Genomic DNA, 22962 nt, shown 5'->3' on the forward strand with positions numbered 1-22962 from the left:
AGGGTAGTTTGTGGTCACACGTCTGACTTAATTTCCCCATTTACAAAAGGTAAACATCTATTTAAATTAATGGTAATAACCAACATTTATTTAGCTAACATTACATTATCCATATTGTATACTACACATATATTAACAGATGCATTCTGTAATATGCCTATTTTATAGAGGAGGCCATGGGTCTCAGGAAGGGTGGGGAACTTGGCCAAGGTTCTGCAGGTAGCACTCAGAACTCTGAGCATCCCCTCAGTTATCCTGGAGCTTGGTCTCTCTGACATGCGGCAGGGCCCTGCCAAGCTCCTCGCTCAGACTGAGAGGCCACAGGATTGTGACAGGGACTAGGTTCGGGCATGGCTATCAAGACAATAACTCTGCTCTTTCCCTCACAGGAGCCTCAGGCTCAGCAGGGCGCATCTGCTTCCCTAGAACTCGACACCCTGGCAAGGCCAGGTCTTTAGTCCTTCTATTTAAATGACCCTTCTGCCTCTAGTTTTATGGCAGCAGAGTCAACGGTGTCCACCCATTGTAACCTTTGAGAGCCATCCCACTGTTTGCCTCCCTGGGGGAAGTAGGCAGCTGCTCTCAGCTACCATACCTCTGTTTCTAGACCTCTGTGCACTGGCCTGGGCCAGGTGCTGGCTGCCTGGTGGGGACGCTCTGCCTTGTTACTCATTTATTGCCACAGCACTTAAGTACACCTTCTCTCTCAGCCATCACTTCATTCTTCCTTCCTGTTAGGAACTGCATTGGAAAGCAAAGAAAGATCTATCTTATTAAATTGTTTGGCTTAGTAGGGATGGTATTGACAAATAGACTGAGATCTGTTGAGAAAACTCATGCAAACTCATCTGTAGAGGTCTTGAATTGATTTGGTGGGACCTGGAGGCACTAAGGATTTCAGGAGCTCCATGGTTCCTTTGTGGGGTTTGTTTGAAGGGTTCTGAGCGCACTGCACACTGGAGGCCACCTACTTCCCTGATGAGCACGTGACCTGTGGCCTGAGAGAGAAGGAGAAGTATCCACAAGTAGGGTTGTGGCCCAGGCCAGCTCAGGGGAAATGTCTGGGCCTCAGGGGCCTTCCAGACTGATCAGTGACTCTCTGAATTAGGTACCCACATGAAATTGTGATTCTTTTAGTGTAAAAATCTGTTGTTTTGTATGATTCAACTGAATACGTAATTCACCCCATTTTCAGACTTCAGCAGCTGTAGTATTTCTGGGATTATTCATTTCAACAGAATTTGGAGCAAGAAATCTCCAAACACTTTTACTAATTCTGCCCACAGACTTAATCTTGATTCTTGTCCATGTGAGTTCAATCCAGAGCAGCCCCTGGAGAGGGGCTGCAATGCCACTCCTGCCTCTGGGGAGGTCTGGAGACCTGTCGCCGCATCGAGTCCCCTCATTCCTTCCCACATGAAGAGAAAAAGCCCCGCATTTCACCACACTGGGACTCCAGGGCAGCCTGTCAACAATTCTGCCATCAGCCCTTCTCTTTGCTAAAAGTGGTGTCATGCCACATCTCTTTTCTCCTGTCCCAGAAGAGACACTGCTCTGCCCTCCTCTTGCCTCAGCGGGAGCTGAGAGAGTTCTCAGCTTCTTGTACCACAGCCTTTACAGTAAGGAGGTGACCCCTATTTCCTAGTCTTGTCCCTCAGATATAATTTAGTGAGCTTGCATTTGATTAAAAAGTTAAAAAACAAAAAACCCAGAGAGAAGGCTATTTGGAGAGAGATCAGAATTTGTTCTTTCAAAATAAATCGTTCTAAGTAAGTAAATAATTCTTTGCTTTCTCGTGTACATGTAAAGTGGTGGAATCTATTTTCCCAATGTTGAATTAGTCTGCTATTTAGTGTCCTTTAGCCAGCCTGGTGGTCTAGTCATTAAGATTTGGCGCTCTCACCACCGTGGCCCGGGTTCATATCCTGGTCAGGGAACTACACCACTTGTCTGTCGCTTGTCTTACTGTGGTGGCTGCATGCAGCTGTGATGCTGAAAGGTATGTAAATGGGATTTCAAATACCAGCACGGTCACCCATGGTGGACAGGTTTCAGTGGAGTTTCCAGCCTAACACAGACTGGGAAGAAGGACCTGGTCACCCACTTCTGAAAAAATTGACCGTGAAAACCCTGTGAATGGCAGCAGAACGTTGTCTGATATAGTACCAGAAGGTGAGAGGATGGCACAAAAAGACAGGGCGGGGTTCCACTCTGCTGTACGCAGGGTCCTAGGAGTTGGAATCAATTCAACAGCACTAACAACAACAAAAACTTGGTGTCCCTTAAATCATTAACTTTACATAACAGTTTTCTAAGGAAATGCTGTGGCCTTTATTTTAAATTCTTTCTTAATCAAGGGAATTGGGTGGCATTACTAAGTGATAAAGAGTCAAGGTAGGTACCTTTAATTTTGTCCTCCAAAAAGCTCAAAAATAAAAGCTCATTAGGTGACATTGCTCACTTTTAATAAGATTAGTATTGTCACAAAGCTCAGGGGAACCACAGATTGGCAACTTTTGACCTTTCCCCCAGTTTTTGTCCCATGATGATCACCTGGCTTGTGACACCACACAGCTAATTATAATCACCAAAAGAGCCCTGGTAGTCGCTCATGGACAGAGTCAACAAGACAATCACATTCTCGGACCATATCTGTAGAAAATGACCCAGATATTTTATTCTATAATGGTAGGATCATCAAGGGGAAAAAAAGGCTTGCTCTCATGCTGAATTCTGACAGTGACATGCTACAAGATCCAATAGCCACTGCCCCGGCCACGAACAGGCACTCTGCTGGCCCCGTGCTCAGCACACATATGGCATCATCCCTCCTCACTGCACCGCGGTCCCTCAGATGAGCTCTGAATCCGCTTCCCAGATGAGCAGCCAGGGTTCTGCTAGGCAAGCTAGTTGCCTACGGCCACGTGGACCAGACCCAGAGGAGCCTGCATCTGAACTCAGGCTTGACTTAGACCGTGCCATCCACAACGACATGTGGAATGTGAGGCCTGTGTTTCTAGTCCCTCTTTTGCTCAGTCATTGCACAGATGATTTTACCCTCGTTGGTGTTTTTTAATGACAGTAAGTGGCCCATAATTAAAAATAGGGATTTGCCAGATGCTTTATTACCCTTGAAGATAGCAGTTGGAGATTAACAATCTATTCTTATTGCCTCTCAGTGTTTTGATGGTGGAACAAAAGCCAAATGGATCTTACATTGCGAAGCTCTGTTGTTCTCCAGTGCTGAAGCATGTTATAACTTCAAAATCCATATCTGATGATGCTAAATCAATCTCTCATCAAAAATGTCCATTCTCAATAGTTAATTAGTAAAACTTTAGAATTCTATACTGGTTATCTTCAAAAGTGACCAGAAATAAGCACAGTAAGATCAATTTTGCTTAAATGGGCTCATTTAGATTTCCCAATCTCTGTTGCATAAATGAAAGCATTGAGTTAATATAGTTTATTACTCTAAATTCTGGCTTCTTATGTCAATCATACATATAATAATTCAGCTAGGAAGTCACCATTTATGCCATATTAACTATAAAAATTGCCAATTTATTTTACACTCCTCTTGGTTCTGGAGCGAGAGAAAAGGATCTAATTTGTCTATTCTCATCCTTCCTCTCAGCACCAAACAACAGGATTTATGAGTTAACTTAGCATGAACATTACAAACTCCTAAATAAAATAATATTCAAATTAAACTGAGACAGTATAAGAGAGTAGAAGGGGCCAGCATTTGGAACAAATTGGCATGGACTTGAGTTCACGCCCTGCTCATTACTAGCTGGGTGCTCTCAGAAGGATCATTTCTGCTCCCTGTTCTGCTTTATCATCTGTGGTTTGAGGTTTGCAGGAGGATCCAATGGGTTCATGGCTATGAAAGGGCAGAGCATTATGCGAACACTGGGTAGGTTGTTCTTACTTATTTCATAAAGATTGTCTTTTATTCTAAGTGAGATATTGCCCTAATAGAACTCAGGCTAATTATACTGTCACCTCACCATGATGTGTTTTAGAATCCTGCCAAAACACTGTAACACTCAGCGTGATGGTTAAGAATTGTAGAAACCAAGACTTAGAACAGAGTTAAGAAGAAGGAAGTACTTTTCTTATATCTGAAGGAAGAATAATGGATACATAGGAGGCACTCAGGAGATATCAGTTGGATGGATGGAAGGAAGGAAGGTTGGATGGATGGAGGAAGGAAGGATCAATAGATGGATGGGTGGATGGATGGATGAGTGGATGAAAGGAAGGAAGGATGAATGGATGGATAGATGGTTGGATGGATGGATGGATGGATGGATGGAGGACACAAAGGAAGGGTGTGTTGATGAATAGATAAATGGATGGATGGATGATTGGAAGGGTGGGTGGATGGATGGATGGATGGGTGAGTAGCAGGCACAATAATAGGAGGAAATAATGAATTGAAGGAAGAACCTAGGGTCTCTGGTGTGGATGGGCTACCTCTTGGGGATCAAATCTAGCCTTCTGGGCTGGAGACCTGTGATACAATTCTGCTTCATATTTGATTTGTGAGAAACATCTCCAACTGCCTTTAAATAAAATACAAAATGGCTTCAAAGGTCATTTTCCTCATCTGGGCCATGTCTCATGTCATTAATATAAAACTGCTGATTCAATGGAGCTGCTTTTGATCTGTCAAGAAAAGACACACCTAATTCAATTTGGCTATTTTTCCAAGAGTAAGTGTCTTAATTTGCAAGAGAATGATTTGATTATAATTTTAAGTAATACCGCAGTTATATTTTTAGTCATGAAGATGATATTGAGTGACTCTATAAGGCTCAAATGTGGAAAGTCCCAGAGAATTGTGTGATTTGGGAATTTTATCTTTAACAGCATTCAGGGTTGTGTCTGTTTGTAATGTGACAAATATATTTTAGTCAGAATGAATGGGATCTCTGACACAGAATTTTGCATATAAAATATAAAAGCAGGTAGTTTTCATTTAAAATGTAAAGTAGAATAATCCCAGAATATAAAGACATATAAAATCACAATGTAAACACTCATCACTTTTTTATCTGTACATTGTCACTGTGAAGTGTGTGGTATCTTGAGAGAATTTCTAATTCTGATCTGTGTTCCCACCGGATCAGCCTTGTTTCTTGATTTCCTTCTGCATTACTCTTAATTTTTAAAATGGAAAATTTCTAGAGGGCTGGGCCGGTGGCGCAGCAGTTAAGTTTGCACGTTCCACTTTGGCAGCCTGGGGTTTGATGGTTTGGATCCCAGGTGTGGACCTACGTACCGCTTGTCGAGCCATGCTGTGGTAGGTGTCCCATATATAATGTAGAGGAAGATGGGCACAGATGTTAGTTCAGGGCCAGTCTTCCTCAGCAAAAACAGGAGGATTGGCAGCAGATGTTAGCTCAGGGCTAGTCTTCCTCAAAAGAAAAAATATATATATATATATATTTCTAGATACCTAAAGGTACCTACTGAAATGTAGTATAGATGCTAAATCTGTTGTACAAATATCAGACTCAAATGGGACTAAATATCCACCCTGCACCTGATGACGTGTGTTCTCCAAGCACTAAAGAAGACAAAACAAATCTTCTTCCTCCCACAATTCACCCTGAGCCAGCTGTAGCCATAGCTCATGGTGAAAATTGGTTTCCTGTAACTGACGCCTATGGGGTCATTGGCATGACACTGTCCAGTATCAGGTTGAAAGCCGTGGAGGATACTGCAGCAGGTAAATGGAAACAACACCAAAAGCAAGAGGACACAAAGGATGCACATGGCCACCCCATGCTGTTCACCATCAAATACCAGGTGCCAGGCCGTGGGGGGATGGGGACAGCATGTGGGTGAGCCTGGAGGGGGGCATTTTACTTAAGGAACAGTGACAGAGGGAAAGAGATGTCTGCATTGATAAGTGCAAGGATGGAAGGACGTGGTGTGCCCATGCTGCAGAAGGCCCACCCTGCGAACGCCAGTGGGATTGAGTGAGTCACCTCATCCCTGCTCTAACCTGCAGGAATTTCTCTCACAGACACGTGATGGCCAGAAGTGCTTACCTGAGATCCAAGCATTGAGACTGACTTAATTGGCAGGAGGAGAAGTCTTTTTTTTTTTTAAAGGTTTTATTTTTCCTTTTTCTCCCCAAAGCCCCCCAGTACATTGTTGTGTATTTTCAGTTGAGTCCTGGTTGTGGCATGTGGGACGCCACCTCGGCATGGCCTGATGAGCAGTGCCATGTCTGTACCCAGGATTCGAACTGGTGAAACCCTGGGCCACCGAAGCCGAGCCCGCGAACTTAACCACTTGGCCACGGGACAGCCCCAAGAAGTCTTTTTGAAACACAGTAAGTTTTCTTTCTCCTGAAGTTGTTAGGTAATACAGTCTGACTTGGAGGGAGTGGGAGAAGAACTTCCATTTCTTCCTTCAGGTTTCCATAAAAACACCAGTGAGTGGATGGAGCTGGGTTTTCTGTTAGTTGTGGCTCCCCCGATCTTTCCTCTTCAGGGGAGAATTCCGATGTCAAGGGGCAGGGCTGGGCTGAGAGCAGGGCTCTAAAGTCAGACTGCTGGGCTTTGAGTCCAGGCCCTGGCATTGACCATCCTAGAGGCCTGGAGCAAAACACCTCTGCTCTCTGCTCTTCAGGTTCCTCCTCTAATGAAAAGGTGATAATCATACAAACCATACGATGTGGTTGTGAGGATTAAATGACATACAGCCTATAAAACACCTAGCACAGTGCTTGGGCCCCGGAAAGCACTCGATCATTTTAGTTGGTATCACTATGTAAATATAACCTGTGATTGACGCCTCATCAGCGGAGGTGCCTCTTGCCTGGGGCAAGCTTGCACTCGTGATGCAGTTTGATTCATATGCCACAAAGAGACACCTCACCCGAAAGGCTGCCAGGACAACTTTTCCCTTTGGAGCACATTCATAAAAGGGCGTCCTGTACCGCGCATGTTGCCCATTGTCTCTGAGAATATGCAGTGGCTGTGCCTGAACCTCACCCTAGACTGTTCCCTAAGGCCTCCTCTGGTTTCATTACAGGGAGTTTCCCTTCCTCCCTAGGAAGCAGGAGTGGCACAGGAACGCCTGATCCCCTTGCGTGGTCCTTGGCTCAGTGCACTTCAGCTGGCACTTCATTAGGAAACAGGTTGTCTCTCTACTCCTTTCGTTGGAAGGCACTGCAAGAACATCTCCTAGTCCACTCAAGCAGCTAATCCTTCATCCAGACACAGAACTATATGTGTGTGTATTTGTCTTTGCACAGCCTAGAACTAAGATTAGCAGAGGGTTGTAGGACCACACAGTGAAGTCTCCTATGAAATCAAAGTCATTCCAGCAGCCCCTGGGACTTTTTGTGAAATTGAAAGCAAAACATAAAAATCTTCCACTACATTGTTTAAATAACTTTTATATACTTCCTAATCATTATTTTTTTTTTTTTACCTAACACTCAAATGCTAAAACAAGTGTAGAAGGAGTAAAAGAGGTGCTTTTTGCCCTCCAGCTACCTAAAACCACTTTCATAGTCACAACTTTAATGAAACCAGTGTTCTCCATGGTCATCTGACCATCTGGGGTTTGCACAGGGCCCGTACCTGTTGACAGGCCTGGCCATGCCTACAGAGGAACAGCTCTTCAGAGTGTTGATCTGTGCTCGTCCCCACCTTGGGCCGCTCAGCATGACATCTCAACCCGTGTGTCCACTTAGTGTGGCTTCCGCCCCAGTGAGCCGTTTGCATCACACACTGTTTTTAATCACCAGAAATCAGTGCTTTAATATTAAGTGGCAAACATAGTCTTGCTACTTCTGAGCATGGAGGAGCTTTGTATTATTAGAATTCCCCCAAATTTCCAGTTAGGTTTCTATAACTGTGGCCATATTTTTTTGATCTGAGAAGTCTGTGGGGGTATTGAGTTTCAAGTGTGGGTCAGCAGTGGCAGTTGTCACCCCAGGTGTGCTCTGATACCCTATTTCACCCACTAGACCAGAGTCTGAATAGGCCACTTCGACCCCTTCACACAAGCTGCTTTCCTCGGTTTCTAGGTCACTTGCATTTGGTAAACCCCTAACTTTTCTCAGAGTTTCTTCTTGTCATCTGATAATTTGGTGTAAATACAAGTATCTTCCTGGAAAACTCAGACACCATTAAGCCATTATTATTTTATAGAAATATTATTTTGTTTTTAGATAAATTGATGTTTGTTGTTTTTAAATGTGCAGAAGAAAAAACAAATATAGCTTAAACTTATAAACATCATAAGGAATATTTCCCCAGAATTGTTTTCAGAAGCGAAAAATAAAGAAAATCTATACAGAGCTTGGTGCAAATACCCTGGACCACAAAAACTTAATTCTGCCGTCTCTGAGCCCAGTCCATCTTCGTCTGGGTCCAGTGGGTTGTTGATGGGCAACAGTTGAGAATATTTCAAGAGTGTGATAACCAGAAGATCTGCCACAGAAGATGTTTTTGTCCTTGTCAATTTTGTTCTGTTGTTATCTATCATAATCATCATGAATCTATTTTATTTTTAGAATCAACCTGGATATAAACTGACCCGTAGGTCAATGGAATGGGCTTTCACCTCCAAAATGAGAGTGGCTAAAGAGGAAATATTGGATGATTCGGTTCAAATCACATTGCTCTAAACAATATCTGTAATGTGTGTAGTAATATCTTTTCTCTTACAGTCAGTGATGATAAAGTTAGAGTTTAAAATCCATGTGTACTGCTATTTAATTGTCTACCCTTTTTATACCTTGCCACAAAGAGGATTCAAGACCTTTAGAGCCAGTTCTGTATTTCTTATTATTCTACAGTTAGTTGTAACTTCATGGATATTAAATGACAATGAAATGTCAGCAATAGCCATTCCTATAGCTAAGGTTGAGAGCACATTTTTTAGCTCTTTTAACCTACCATATCTTTAGGATGAATGAAAATCTGTGAGAGAAACAGTTCGAGTGACAGTGACTCCCTTCCCCCAGAAATCACGTTATGGGCACAAGCAGGGCAGAGCTGTCGGGCTTTCCATTGTTTGTATTGATTTGTCCTCTCTTGGTTCATTTTCATCAGCGAAGCAGCCTTGGAATCTTTGCTCACTCATTTGACAGTGCATCCTCTGGATGTGAAATAGGCCAAATGGCTGATTTTCTTGTCACTTATGTTTTTGCTGATGTGAGACTTGGAGTGACAGTGGAGCCCTTTCTCACTTGCTGATTTATAGAAGGTGAGGTGCACTAGGAGAAGACGGGAATGGAAAATGCTGTAATCATGGGTGTACTCCTTCACAAATCAGTCCCCCTAGGAGGAGCTGATTTGAACGTTTCTAATAAAAATATAGATCAAATCCATTGCACCCTTGGAGCATCTCCGATTCTGAGAGGGAGACCTTCTGTTCTTTATACCGGAAGGACATGGGAATATGAGAGCAGACCTTCTCCAAAAGTCTGTAATTTAATAGCTTGAAGAAAATCTGTTTTTTCCCATTTCCATTTGCTCTTATCATTTCCTCAGAATTCCTCTTAAACTTGGTTATATGGTATTTTCTTCTTTCTTAGCAGTAGTGGACTGTTTTCCTCTCTAGGAGTGTATCATTAGGGTTTGGAACCTAATCTAATATCTCATACCTCCATGTGTTTAATTTCCTTTTCCAAAACATCCATTTTATTTGGTTACGTTGTTCAGTAAAGTCATCCTCTTTATCCATTACCAGGTTGTGACATTTACTTTGAATGATTCATTTATCTGGGGTCTTAAACAGTCCTAGAATTTAAATTTGCATTATACCGAAAGACAAACAAAATCTTTGTAAAAATCATGTGTGGCTTCAGGCTGTAACTGGCGTCTGTTCCTGTCTTGATTATTATGGAATTCCATCCACTTATGTAGGATTGTTAAATGCCAACCCAGCCCACCTATGGCATATCCCTCCGGTTGGCAGGTACCAGGAAAGATGTTAAGGAAATGGAAGGGCATCTGGCAGAGTCTCCTCCTTCCAGAAACCCTTCTCCCAGGGTTCTGTGATGGCTCTCCCCGGATGCCGCCTCCATGTCCCTGTCCTGTGCGTTTACTTCTGTGCCCCTGTGAAGTGGGCAGGAAGGAGTTCCCAGTGTTGCATTCTCCCTGTTTTTCCTCCAAGATCATCTCCAAACCCATGACTCACAGCTCTTGATCTCCAGCCCAGGCCTCTGCTGAAACACAGTCATCACCTCCCAAAATTTCTTCCTGGATACCCCTTTAGGTCCTCCAGACTCGACTCAGCCCTGCCTTCCCTCCTCAAGTCCCTCTACATCAGCATCTGCACCGTTTGCCTGGTCACCTAAGCCCTGGTTCCCACAGTTTTGTCCTGACTTATCCCTCTTTCTCACCAAGAGTGAGCACCCCCATGCCCAGCTGGGTCTGCCTGCAGAGCAACCCTACAATCAGACGCTTCCCCTTCCTTCCCTCCATCACTGCTGTCTTGAGGCCCATGTCACCTCACTCTCTCTGACTAGTTTCTCTTCCTCCACTGTCTCTCTTTTCTAGGCTCTCCTACACAGGCCCTCCCCCACCATTATCTCTCAAGTACAGGTCAGATCTTACTGTTCATCTGTTTAAAAACCTTCAGTGATTCCCAGGGACTCTTGTTGCTTCTCCTGTGTAATAGGCCCTTAGCACCCTGACCTAGACCACTCCCCACCCACAGGGAAACATGCCACCCTCTGGGTCCATTTGGTGCATGGGGTACTTACCAGTTTGCATGTGATAGCTTTGTGTCTGTCTTTCCATGTAAGTTGTGAAAGCTGTGAGGGACAACACTATCTCTTTTTCATCTTGCTCCCTTCAGCTCCTAGCATAGTCCCTGGCACATGGTATGCTCCTCTTCAGCTGTCTTCTATGAATAAATGATCCAGCAATAGTGCTCAGAGGGCTTTATCCTCTGCCAGACCGCCTTTCCATCTGTTCCAGAGTGTGGTCAGTGAGGACCTTTTTATGAGAAGACCATCCCCACAATACATCGTGTGTACTGCATACCAATAGGCATTTGAGGGAACAGTTTTTCATTGAGATATAATTCACATACCATAAAATTCAACCTTTTAAATTGTCTAATGTAATGGTTTTTAATATATTTACCAGCTTATGCAACCATTACCAACATCCAATTCCAGAACATTTTCATCACCCAGAAAAGAAACCCCATACCATTAGTAGTCAGTCCTCATTCCCCATCTTCCTCCAGCCCCTGATAATCACTAATTTCTTTCCTGTTTCCATGAATTTTATTATTCTGGACATTTATATTAATGGAATCACAATATGTGGTCTTTTGTATCTGACTTCTTTCATTTAGCATAGTGTTTTCAAGGTTCATCCATGTTGTAACATGTGCAGTATCTCATTCCTTTTTAAGGCTGAATAATATTCCATTGTATGCCTATGCCACATTTTGTTTATCCAGCAGTTTATGGACATTTGGGTTGTTTTCACTTTTTGCCTATTATGAATAATGCTGCTATAAACTTTTGTGTACAAGTTTTTGTGTGAACGTACATTTTCAGTTCTCTTTGGTATATACCTAGGAATAGATTCTCTGGATCATATGTTTAACTTTTTGAGGAACTGTCAAACTATTTTCCGTAGTGGCTGCACCATTTTACATTCCCACCAGCAGAGTATGACAATTCCAATTTCTCCACATTCTCATCAATACTTGTTCATCCTTGTCCTTTTGATTATAACCATCCTAGTAGGTCTGAAGTAGTATCTCATTGTGGTTTTGATTTCACTTCCCTAATCACTAATGATATTGCGCATCTTTTCATGTGCTTGTTGGTCATGTGTATATCTTGTTTGGAGAAATGTCTATTCAGATCATTTGCCAATTTTTCAATTGGGTTGTCTTTTTATTATTGAGTTATGAGAGTTCTTTATATATTCTGGATATGAGACTCTTATCAGATAAATGATTTTCAAATATTTTCCCTCATTCTATGGGTTATCTCTTCACTTTCTTGATAGAGTCTTTTGAAACGCAAAAAATTTTTATTTTGATGAAGTCTCATTTTCCTATGTTTTCTTTGGTTACTTGTGCTCTTGGTGTCATTTCTAAGACCAGTAAGCATTTTAAAGCTTTATCCTTTGATCACTGTTCAAAACATTGCCCAAGAAGTGAAAATGTATTATTATCATCCTCTGCATCCTGTATTCCAAAAACTACTGGTAGTGGGACTAACAGAAGAAATCAGCTCATTAATTTCCTATTTTTGCAAAATGGTCTTAGCCCTTCCTTCTCTGAGCTCAGATTCTCTGCCACTGTTGACTCATCTTTTTACTGGGTTTAAAATATATCTGTGGATGTACTTCAAGCATGTGATTCAGGGAGCATTCCTCAGTCCATGGCTGTCTTATGTAATCTCATTTTCACCAGATTTCTGTGAGCCCAGTGTGTGTCCTTGTGTGAGGAATGCACCCAGCCTCTCATCTGTAATGCTTTGTTCTCTGCCTCACCTAGAGGGGGCTGCTTCCACCCCGGCATCTGCTCCATTTCCTCTTCCCTCCAAGTCGGGTGTGTCACTCAGCCAGCCTTTCTCTCTGTTGACCACTCTCAGAGGTTCTGGTCATTTGACACCTGCAGGTAACCTTCTTACCTTTTCCACTTGCCCAAAATATATGTGTCATTTGCTTCTGAAAATAGGTAAGAATAAGTATAAAATATTGAGATGTTTGGACAAGTCCATTTATTGAACATAGAGATGCAAGTCAGCACTGGCGTCTTCAAAGCTCGAGGGCACTCTGGACTCTGCTTAGTGGTGGCAGACCTTCTAAGGGCAATCTGCAAACCTAAGTGACATCGTATTGCTCCCTTGCCTCAGACCCCCAGGCCTCCCATGAACCAGCACCAGCTCCTGCACCTCCTGCCCTCTCTTGCCACCCTGTCTTCTTTCACCTCCTGAAACAGCCCAAGTTCCTTCCAGCTTAGATGTCTCTGTGCCTGAAATGCTCTTACTACTCCCTATCCTCACCCTCTCTTGATTAACCCCTTCCCTGCCACCCCTTCAGAGACTTCCCTGCTCTTCTTGTCCCCTCTTTCCTACCTGACACTAAGGTAAGGATAGTTCGCTTTATTCTTTGGACTTGTCCCTGCTAGAATGCAGGCTTGACGAGGGTGGGGCAGCATCTGTCTTGTTTCCCAGGTGCATGCCCATCACCAAGCACAGATAGGCACTCAGCAATGGTCCTGAATGGATGAACACTTGAGTGAAGCTGCACTTGCTTTTGGAAAATGGCAAAGTCACTTAAGATCAAGTTTTCTGAGCAGAGTAGGATAGTGTATAGAAATCATACACATAGGCCCATGTATATATGTAGCATTTTGACCATTCTCTAGTTCAGTCCATTTTGTCATTCTTAGTGCATGGTAATTCTAGCAAAAGTATTCTTGTAGAAAACCTATTTTTTTCTGGAGCAGTACCCCCCATGAATGGCATTTGTGTCCATGTTTGACTTAAACTCTTAAAATCCCCATCTGTCAAAGTGCTCCATGACTTTCTGAAAATTTTGAGCTCTAATATTTTGGTGTATTTCTGGAACTAAGGCCCTAAAAATAGCACTGCCCCTTTTCTGCTTTCTCTGTGGCTGAATCAAATGGACATTTCTGTCATCATTATCTCTAACAACCAAACTTATACCTTTTATATCCACCTTTGGCTTGAAGAAGCTCCTTCTGTTCTTCCAAAGGGTGAGAAAAGATCCATTTGATTAGTGCTATATTCCATTCTCACCAGATTGCTTACTTTTAAAGATGTATGAAATATTTTATACAAACTAGAAAACATATAATATTAACATAAATTCTAAAGAATAATAAAAGATGTTCCTGTACTGCCCCTCCGTATGTCACAAAAAATGTATTTGAGACCCTCCCATGTGCCACCTCCTCCCTCATCCCAGAGATAATGCTGATTATAGTTTCACTGTATATGTGTGTATCCCTAAGCAATGTGTTTTCACTTTGCCTGTTTTTAAAATTTATGTAAATAGAGTTTCAGTGTACATGTTCTTCAGTGACTTGTTTTTTTTCATTGAACATTGTTTTAAGTTTCATCCATACTATACACATACCGGTAGTTTATTTTCACTGCTGTGTAGTATTCCACTGTGTAACTATATTTGTCAGTAAACGTTAAAAATGACTTCTCTCTCTTTTTTTTCTTTTTGCTGTTGTCTATAGAATATTATAAACATTCTTACGTGTGGAATTGCTGGCCCACGGAGTATGCACATCTGCCCTTTCCTGGATAATATCAAATTGCCTTCCCAAGAGGTTGGGGCAGTTACCTCCCGCTAGCAGGCTCGGAGAGTTGCTGGGCCCCAGTCTTCTCTGATGTTTGACATTATTAGATTTTTTTGTTTTGCAAATCTGATGTATATAAAATGGTATCTCATTGTGGCTCTAATAATCCCTGATTATTAATGATGTTGAGCATCTTAATGTCCATTCATAGTTTATGTTCTGGAAATGCTTATGTCTTTTGCCCGTTTTTCTAGTAGATTGTTTGGGGTTTTTTCAATTGATTTTTAGGGGTTCTTTATATATTCTAGACACCAACCCTTTGTCAGTTATGTGTTGTGGATGCCTTCTCCCACTTTGTGCCTTGCAGCTTTACCATCTTTAAGGTATTATGGTGAACCATCGTTCTTAATTTTAATGTGCCCAGATGTACCAGTTTTCTTTATGGTTCATGTTTTTTGTTTCCTATTTAATAAATCATTCTACATCCCAGAATAGTAAAGAATCTGCCACACACTTTCCTCTAGAAGTTTTGTATCACTTAGTTTTTTATCTATGCAGAATTTTACTTCAATTTGAAAACTCTCTAACCTCTCCTTATGACCTGCCTTTGCCTAGAATATGTCTAGTTGTATCTTAGCCCAGAGCAATGGGCACAAATCCTAGGCAATCATTTATCCATTCAATAAATATTGTGTAAAGCACATAGAAGCTGGGTGGTGTGAGTGATGTGAGGATGACCCTGACTCATACAGTGTCCTTAAGGAGTGTAGTGGGCTAAATGGTGGCCCCCAAAAATACGTATCCACATCCTAGTCCCAGAACCTGAGACTGTTAACTCATTTGAATAAGAGTCTCTGCAAATGTAAAGTTAAGGATCTTGAGATGAGGAGTCATCCTGGATCATTCAGGTGGGCCCTAAATCCAATGGCAAGTGTCCTAATAAGAGACACACAGAGAAGAGGAAGAGGCAGTGTAACCAAGGAGACAGGGGTAGGAGTGATGCAGCCACAAGCTCAGAATGCAAACAGCCAAATGGAACTGGAAGAAGCAAGAAGCGATTCTTCCCTAGAGCCTCTGGAAGGAGCAAGGCCCTGCTGACAGTTTGACCTTGAAGTTATTGGCCTCTCAGAACTGTGAGAGGAGAAGTTTCTGTCGTTTTAAGCCACCCAGTTTGTGGTCATTTACAGCAGCCACGGGAAGCTGATAGAAGGATGTTTAAAATGAGATGGTCGTACATGGTAACTATAGCCAGAGGTTCTCTTTTCTCCACCCTGATATACTCAAGGGATAGAACAACCAATGTCAGCAAAACTTGGGAGCGCCACAGCTTACGAGAGGGGCATGGGTTGGCCCAAGTTCCCCTAGTAGTGCTGAAGCGTAGCTTCCCTCCTTTGCAGGTCACTGCTGTTGGAAGTAGTCTGTGGAGTCACGAGAATGGCTAGCTCTGGGCTGGCTTGTGTCGGCAATAAGGGGTGTGTAAACTGCTACAGGACACACACGTGCTCACATCAGGGGGCAGCCTCCTCTAAGGCTGCTTTGTTGGTTTGAGTATGGTGTCCACTCTTGGCAAATTTAGAGAAGGTCCAGGCAAGAAGCGTCTCAAGGGTTGAAAAAAATACAATCTGCCAATGTAGACTTTCAAACAGATCCCTTTTTTCTTTGATTAAAAAAAAAATGGAGTTATTCCAAGGTAGAAGTTACTGCAAGATAGAAGGTTGACAGTACTAAATGACAGTCAAAAAACATATAACCTGAATAAGTAAAAAGAAATTAAAATGAAGTCATTGGTATCTTTATGAATTTATGAAGTCAGCATGGTCTGTGGGTGTAGATGCAGCTGAGACCTGTGTACTCAAGTTTAAATTGCAGGTTGATTTTTCTACCCACACATATGTAAGTCAGTTGCTTTATTCTCATTTGGAGTTTAGCTCCCAACCTTGCACAAGATCTTGAACTTAATCTCATGTATTCTAGAATTCAAGATATTAGCTGAAAGCAGTAAAGGTTAGAAGACCTGGATGCTAGTCCCAATTGCACCACTGAGTAACTGTGACTCCAGAAAATCACTGGAGCTCTGAGCTTCCGTTTCCTGATCAGTAACGTGGAGACCATGGGACTCCCCCCAGCTCCTGAGGGTCTAGTGTAAAGGAGGCTTGCTTGTCGTAAAGCCCAGGATTCCCCTGAGCTTATCCACTATGTTCTTTCTGGAAGAGGAACCCATAAGCCCACGTTAAGGGAGTAGGGGGAGCAGGCAAACCACTTTTATCGTGCTTCTTGTGTCCAGGAACCTGGGTCGATGCTTCATCACATGATTCCATTTAATCCTCCCAGCAGCCATGAGAGCAGATGTGAGCGGCCCAGTTCACACATAGGACACCCAAGGCTGAGGGGTTGGAATAGCTTGCCCCAAGTCCCCCAGCTGGTGGGGGAGAGAGCTGGACTTCAAACCTAGGCCGTCTTCCTTCAAAAAGCAAGCTCCTTCCTGACTGTCATGCTGCTGCTACCATTTCTGAAAATTAAGACACATAATAATCAGAATAAAGCTGCGGGGTCGGGTTTGGATTCTCAGGCTCTTGCAGCACAGCAGAGTGTGTCTTGATGGTCTTGGAAAGTTCTCTTGGAGGTTTCTGATAAAATGTAACCAACGAAGACATAGGGCCTCTTTATTCCAGTAGAGCCATGTTGATAATTGATAAATCCTTGTGTGAAAATGTAGACAGAGTGGGTCACTAAAGAAACTCAGAAATATCCAGAAACTAAGATGGGTTTCTAGTTAATAGTGTGAATGTTCTCTGAGTTGAACAATCAAGGGGAAAATTGCTCTTTAAAAAAGTACTTTACTGTGTGTGGGTTTTAATGAGAGAGTAATTCAGAAAAGAATTAGGGTTCACATTTGTTAGTGGACTTTCTGAGAGAACAAAAAGGCAATGGCTAGTATTGAAATGAGTATTGGACTTGTGACCAGGTGCCTCTTTAGCTACCTGTGTTCAGTCAAAGGCCACTGACCGTCCACTGCCTGGCGTCATTCCAGCATTCAGTTCATATCTTAACGTGTCTCACGTGTGAGGAAAAGAACCTTCTAAGTGTTTTGATGTGGAAATTATAAATGCCTTTTTTATAGAAGGCAACCAGCATTGACACCCTGAGGATGTTAGGTAAGAAAATGTCAGATGAGACTGCTTGGAATTGCCCTTGCCAGTAGTTCTACTAATAAATTCAGTTAAGATCCCAGAGCTACGTTTTTTAAAGCTACTAAAGGAAATGGTATTTGGCACCCATGAGCTCCTTGGCTGTTTCTAAACACTGCCAGAATTGGGGGGATGTTTGTTTTCTCTTTGTCCTGGTGTTTATACGCCCTGGCTTGGGCCACGAGTGATAATGCATTTGATGATCTCCTGGCCTCACCCCAGTCCCTAATGGATGTTTGTCTGAATGACAACACCCAGTTTAGTGCTACAGCTTAGGGCCAGCCTGAGCGTGGGGCAGTGTGTGCTTCGTGTGACAGTTGGGGGCTTGAATCGTGAGATCAGGAGCCTTCTATAAAGTAAACACTTCCTCCCCTAATACTCTGTTCTGGAAGCACCTTTTTTTTTTTTTTTTTTTAAAGATTTTATTTTTGCTTTTTCTCCCCAAAGCCCCTCAGTACGTAGTTGTATATTCTTTGTTGTGGGTCCTTCTAGTTGTGGCATGTGGGATGCTGCCTCAGCATGGTTTGATGAGCGGTGCCATGTCCACGACCAGGATTCGAACCAACGAAACACTGGGCCGCCTGCAGCGGAGCGCACGAACTTAACCACTCGGACACGGGGCCAGCCCCTGAAAGCACCTTTTTACATTGTCTCCCATAGTGCCTTAATTTAGAGTCAGATCATAAATATTCATTGAATCAGAGCATCTCAAAACTTAATGTTACCCCCTATAACTCTAGTGCTGAACTTGGTCTTAGGAGCCCACATCTCTCAGCCTTGACAAGGACAAGCTTATGACAACCAGATAGTGTCATCCATGATGAGGATGACAGACTGCTGTCAGGGGTCAGTTTGCATGGTATTATACACGCATCCCTGTGTGGGTTTGATGGTGACGTGATTAACATAGCAGCCACTCTTCCAGATACACGGCTTCCATGGCATATTTAGCAAAATGCATTCGCATTTCTGTTTTGTTCACCATTGTCCCGAGCACTGTTTGTGGATGTGTTAGACGCAGTGGGGCCTTTCAGGAAACAGCAGGACGATTCTAGGCAGAGCATGACAGGTCTTTAGAGGGACGCGCCTGCTCTCACCCAGGCCCACAAGCAGACTGTGGCCTGAAAGGGGGAGCCATGACTTGAGCGTTGACAGCGGGCCACGGCTGTCCAAAGGCTCAGGTGGTTGTCAGCCATAAGTTTAGCTCAGCTCTTTGAGTAATTTGTCACGCCTCGCTCGGCCCCTGCTGGGCCAGCACGTGCCAGCTTAGTGTCAGAGTGCCTGTTCGCCAGACGGCCACTCAGGCCTAACGTCCTGCTGTTCCCCGGACCAGCGGCTTGCTGGGGCCATGCACGGAGGGCTGAGCCGTGGCGACAGCCAAGTGCTGTGCAGAATAAGCGTGTTCATAATGAGACGTGAATGGCATTAGTGGGTCCCTCTAGAATTGGGCCTGAGCGGATGCCTCTCGCTGAGGAAGTTTGGCAGTCTGTTCGTTAAGGCGAGTCACCAGGAGTTCAGCCTGCAGTTGAGAAGCCAGCTCAGGCTCACGCTGTCCAGGCCTTAGGCTGTTGTGACCATCTCTATAAAAGATTGTAAATCATCAGAGGGGCCACTTTTGATATCTTCCAACTCATTTTCCTTTTTTAAAGTTCCACAGAGCAAGCCTAAAGAGAAATTCTGAAATAGTGCTGTCCAATAGCTCTTTCCACACGATGGGCATGTTCTGTATCTGTGTAGTCCAGGACGGTAACCCCTAGCCACATGTGGCTGTTGGGTGCTTGAAATATAGCTAGTGGGACAGAAGAACTGAATTTCTATTTTTTAATTTTAATTAATTTAAATTTAGATAGCCACATGTGTCCCATGGCTGCTGAATTAGACAGACAGCCCTAGAACACCCCTGGTCTCCTCCTGGCAGAATGCCTCTCTCTGAATGTAAAGGAGGAAGAAGAGCCTGCCTGGAGAAATCCATGTGCGTACGTTGGCAAAAGAAGAGAGCAAAACATTTTCCTGTTTTAAAACACATGCTTATTGAAAGCTAATTGGAAGGACATAATTTTCACCAACTTAAATTTTTAAGTAGGCCATTTTGAAAAGATAGTTTTAAAATACAGTGAGAAATGCTAGAATTACTTTTACTCTTCTGGAGCTGCAAAGAATAAAGCGATGGTGATCCACATTCCCTATATTCCTGGGGGAATTAGCATGATTTTTAACTTTTGCGTTGATAATGAGGAAGGGGAAAATGAGATGGAGTGCCGACTTCCCCAAGTGTTAATTCATAAAGTTGTAAGTGCGGTGCTTCCATCCGCTGTTGAATTGTTCTGACGTTATCCTGTTATTGGAAGTGCATGATTCACCTTCTGAGGAAACAGAAGCCACACACAAAAGGGGAAGATTTGCTTTCTGCCATATGAAAGGCTGCCACACGCAGGGGTCCTATTAAGACAGCTGGAAAGTTGCTTCAGTGTGTTACGCTTGTAAGTTTTATTGGTGACTGGTTTTTGATTACACATTTGAATGCGTGTGTTCCAGACTGCAGTTTTAATTAAAAGGCAATAGTCTTTTTTTATTGCATTGTACACTCTCTGCTAGATTCTCCCACATATTGGTTCTTATTTTCTAACGCTCATAGCCTATCTTGTCTTGAGGCTCTGGTCCCCCTTCAGAGCATACCTTCCTGGCCTTCCCTCTTCCCAGGGATGTGCTTTGTCTTATTTTTTTTAAAGTATGTGCGCCATCCTATCACCAATTCTTGCTTGAAGTTATCAATTCATTTTATCAGGAGACTGAGAAGAACATTTATCCTCTGAACTAGGAAGGGAAGATCCAAAGTCGTCCCACAGTTGTCACTGAAAAGAAATGTCACAATCAGCATCTCTGTTCTGTGTGTTGGATCAACCTTAATGATCTGGATGCACTTCTGTGACTATTGGCGTAGATATTTCTTAGTGATACTAGTGTTGGATGCAGTTAAAGTCTGAGAGAAGTTTAAGTCTCAAAATCAGAATTGTATCATTAATTATTGACTAATATTTCATTCTTTGGCAGGATGTTAACAGACTTGCAAGGTACTTTTTTCCCCACACAAATGTAAAAGTTGCCTAACTATTTAAACAAAGTGAACTATGTCATTGTTATGGGTGTCATTCTGCTCGTGCCGTCTTTCCTTAACCGATCACTGCAGCTATGAAGAGCGAGCTCTGTATCTTGAAGCAGTAATTCAGAACCACCGTGAAGTAATGACATTTGAGGATTTCGCAGCCCAAGTCTTTTCTCCCTCTCCCAGCTCCTCCCTCGGTGGAACGGGTGAGTGTCTATATTATTCTTCCCTCACGCGCCTAAGACGCACTCGAGCAGCAGATGCACACCTGTTTTTCACAGATAAATGCTTGCAAATTTAAGAAGAGCATTCTCCCTCTGAATCAGCTAATGAATATCAAAAGGAATGATGACATTCATTTTAATTTGTTTTGCATCTGAGCCGTTCACTCAGTTCTTTTCTTCAGCTATCCTGTTAACCTCCAAATCTAGCAAGGTTAATGAACTTTTTCTCGGTAATGTGCTCCGGTTCATTCAGAAGTGTGGGTTTCTTGCTGAGCTGGGAATATGTTGTTTAAAAGCGATGCCCGAATCAGTGCTTACTTATCAAAAAAGAGTTCCTCACAGTCGAAGCCGTTGCTACTAATGCTAAATGGGGATTATGCTGCCGAGATACGCGGGTCAGGGATTAATGCAGGAGAAATGGAAGGACGGTGTTCCCTGGGCCATCATTACAGCAGTGCAGCGTGCACGTTCTCTCTCTGGGGTGGTCGGTGTCACATGGACAAGCCGCTGACCAGAGCAGCACCTGGTGTGGAACCTGTTTAGAAACTAGCTTACAATCATTTTCATTTATTATGCCAATGAAAATTTCAGAAATTTCCGTGAATGTCCTTGTTTTTAGTTTTTACTCCTTTTATATTTCCAGTTTGAAAAAAAAAAATTTGTACTGCCACTTAAACTGATTATATGATGGCTGTGGGGTTTTTTCAAAGTATAGAATTGCTTGTAAATTTCTGCATGTAATTAGAGATTAATTGCCTTTCAGAGAGTAAATGGGATATTTAGTCAATGCATGTTGAAATTCTCAATGAGGGGCTTCCTTCTTCCACCAGTGTAGACACAACTGCTAGAGAGCTTAATAGATTTCTAACCTGTGTCAATTGTCTCTAAACACCGCCTTACTTCTCCTATTCTGACTTGTTAACAAATATCTTACACACAAAGTGAAAAAAAATTAAATTCAGTGAAATAAATCACTTACAAATAAAATCAGCCATGCATCATTGTTTAACATCGCTGGCTTCCGTCGGTGCCTCTCGGAGCTTTGTTGGGAGATAAGAGGGAGAGGCTTGCACTTGCACAGGGAGCCAGGAGCAGCAGGCAGAAGGCCTGGGAGATAAGCAAGCTGGCCGAGGTGGAGCTGCATGATTTACATAATCACGCCGCTGCTTCCTGGTGAGGCGTCAAGAAACACAGGGATGGCCTCTATTGATCTTTGTTGAACTGGAATACTAAACAACATGAGAAAAGCTTATAACTTAAAGCTTTGATTAATGTTTCTTACATTAAAAAAGTAGAACAGCTGTGAATTGAATTCTTTTATACACTCTGCCAACATTCTATCTAAAATGAAAAAAAAAAAATCAGTTTCAAGGGAAATGAAGATTTCATACCCAGTCTGGCTAGAGGTTTAAATCGTTTCTAATTTTTAGGTGAAAGAACATGAAGGATCTGTAGCAAAGCTAATTTTTTAAAGATCTCATTCAGCTTTTTCCCATAGTCATGAGATATTGGAACTTAATTTTTCAGTGCAGTGTTTTGTGTTTTGTAAACTCTTGATAAAGCTTTTTGTTTCTTAAAATTAAAAGAAATGAAATAGTAACTAACTATTTGCATTCCTTAACTCAAGTGTTACATCCTTAAGGTTCATGGTTAAGATGTTATTGAAAGAAATATTGATAAACTTTATTTTCTACATGTATTTTAGCCTCTGTATAAATTAACTTGATCTTTTCCAAAAGTTCATAATTATTTAAACCAATTTAAATGAGTCAGTGTGTAGGTAACATCTTAAGTGAGACTCCAAGAAGCGATTGGATTTTTTAAGCCCTGCTCTTTGGAGAGGATTGCTGACAGGCTTCTTCAAGAACATCGCATTTGCCAAACTCACTTAGCAGATAAAGGTTCTGACAGCTCGAAGAATGGGCATTGGAGCCTGTGCGAAAGGAACGTGTAACCAAAGATCGGGTAGCAAGACAAATGCTGGTCCTTCCTCTTTTCAAATTGTTAACATCAGTTTTACATTTCATAATGTTCAGGGTTTAGGGTATGTGGTGTTGAGTGATAAAATTTGTTATATGCCTATGACATCAATCCATGACTGTAATTTTAACTCTGGGCATAATGTTCTCTTTTAAGGCTTTGTGTATCCGCCCAC

At 42.5% G+C, this 22962-nt stretch overlaps 1 protein-coding gene across 8 annotated transcripts in view; it reads left to right on the forward strand.

Moving 5' to 3' along the window:
• The window catches only part of RALGAPA2 (Ral GTPase activating protein catalytic subunit alpha 2), a 319858-nt gene that overhangs the window by 278279 nt on the left and 18617 nt on the right, over nucleotides 1-22962 (forward strand). For all 8 annotated transcript variants that reach the window (XM_070485498.1, XM_070485497.1, XM_070485495.1 and 5 more), the window contains one exon: nucleotides 20668-20789. In XM_070485498.1, coding sequence (XP_070341599.1) covers nucleotides 20668-20789 — 122 coding nt within the window. The remainder of the gene's footprint in view (nucleotides 1-20667; nucleotides 20790-22962) is intronic.

The sequence above is a fragment of the Equus asinus genome, chromosome 15, assembly GCF_041296235.1.
Source record: "Equus asinus isolate D_3611 breed Donkey chromosome 15, EquAss-T2T_v2, whole genome shotgun sequence".
Lineage (NCBI taxonomy): Eukaryota > Metazoa > Chordata > Mammalia > Perissodactyla > Equidae > Equus > Equus asinus.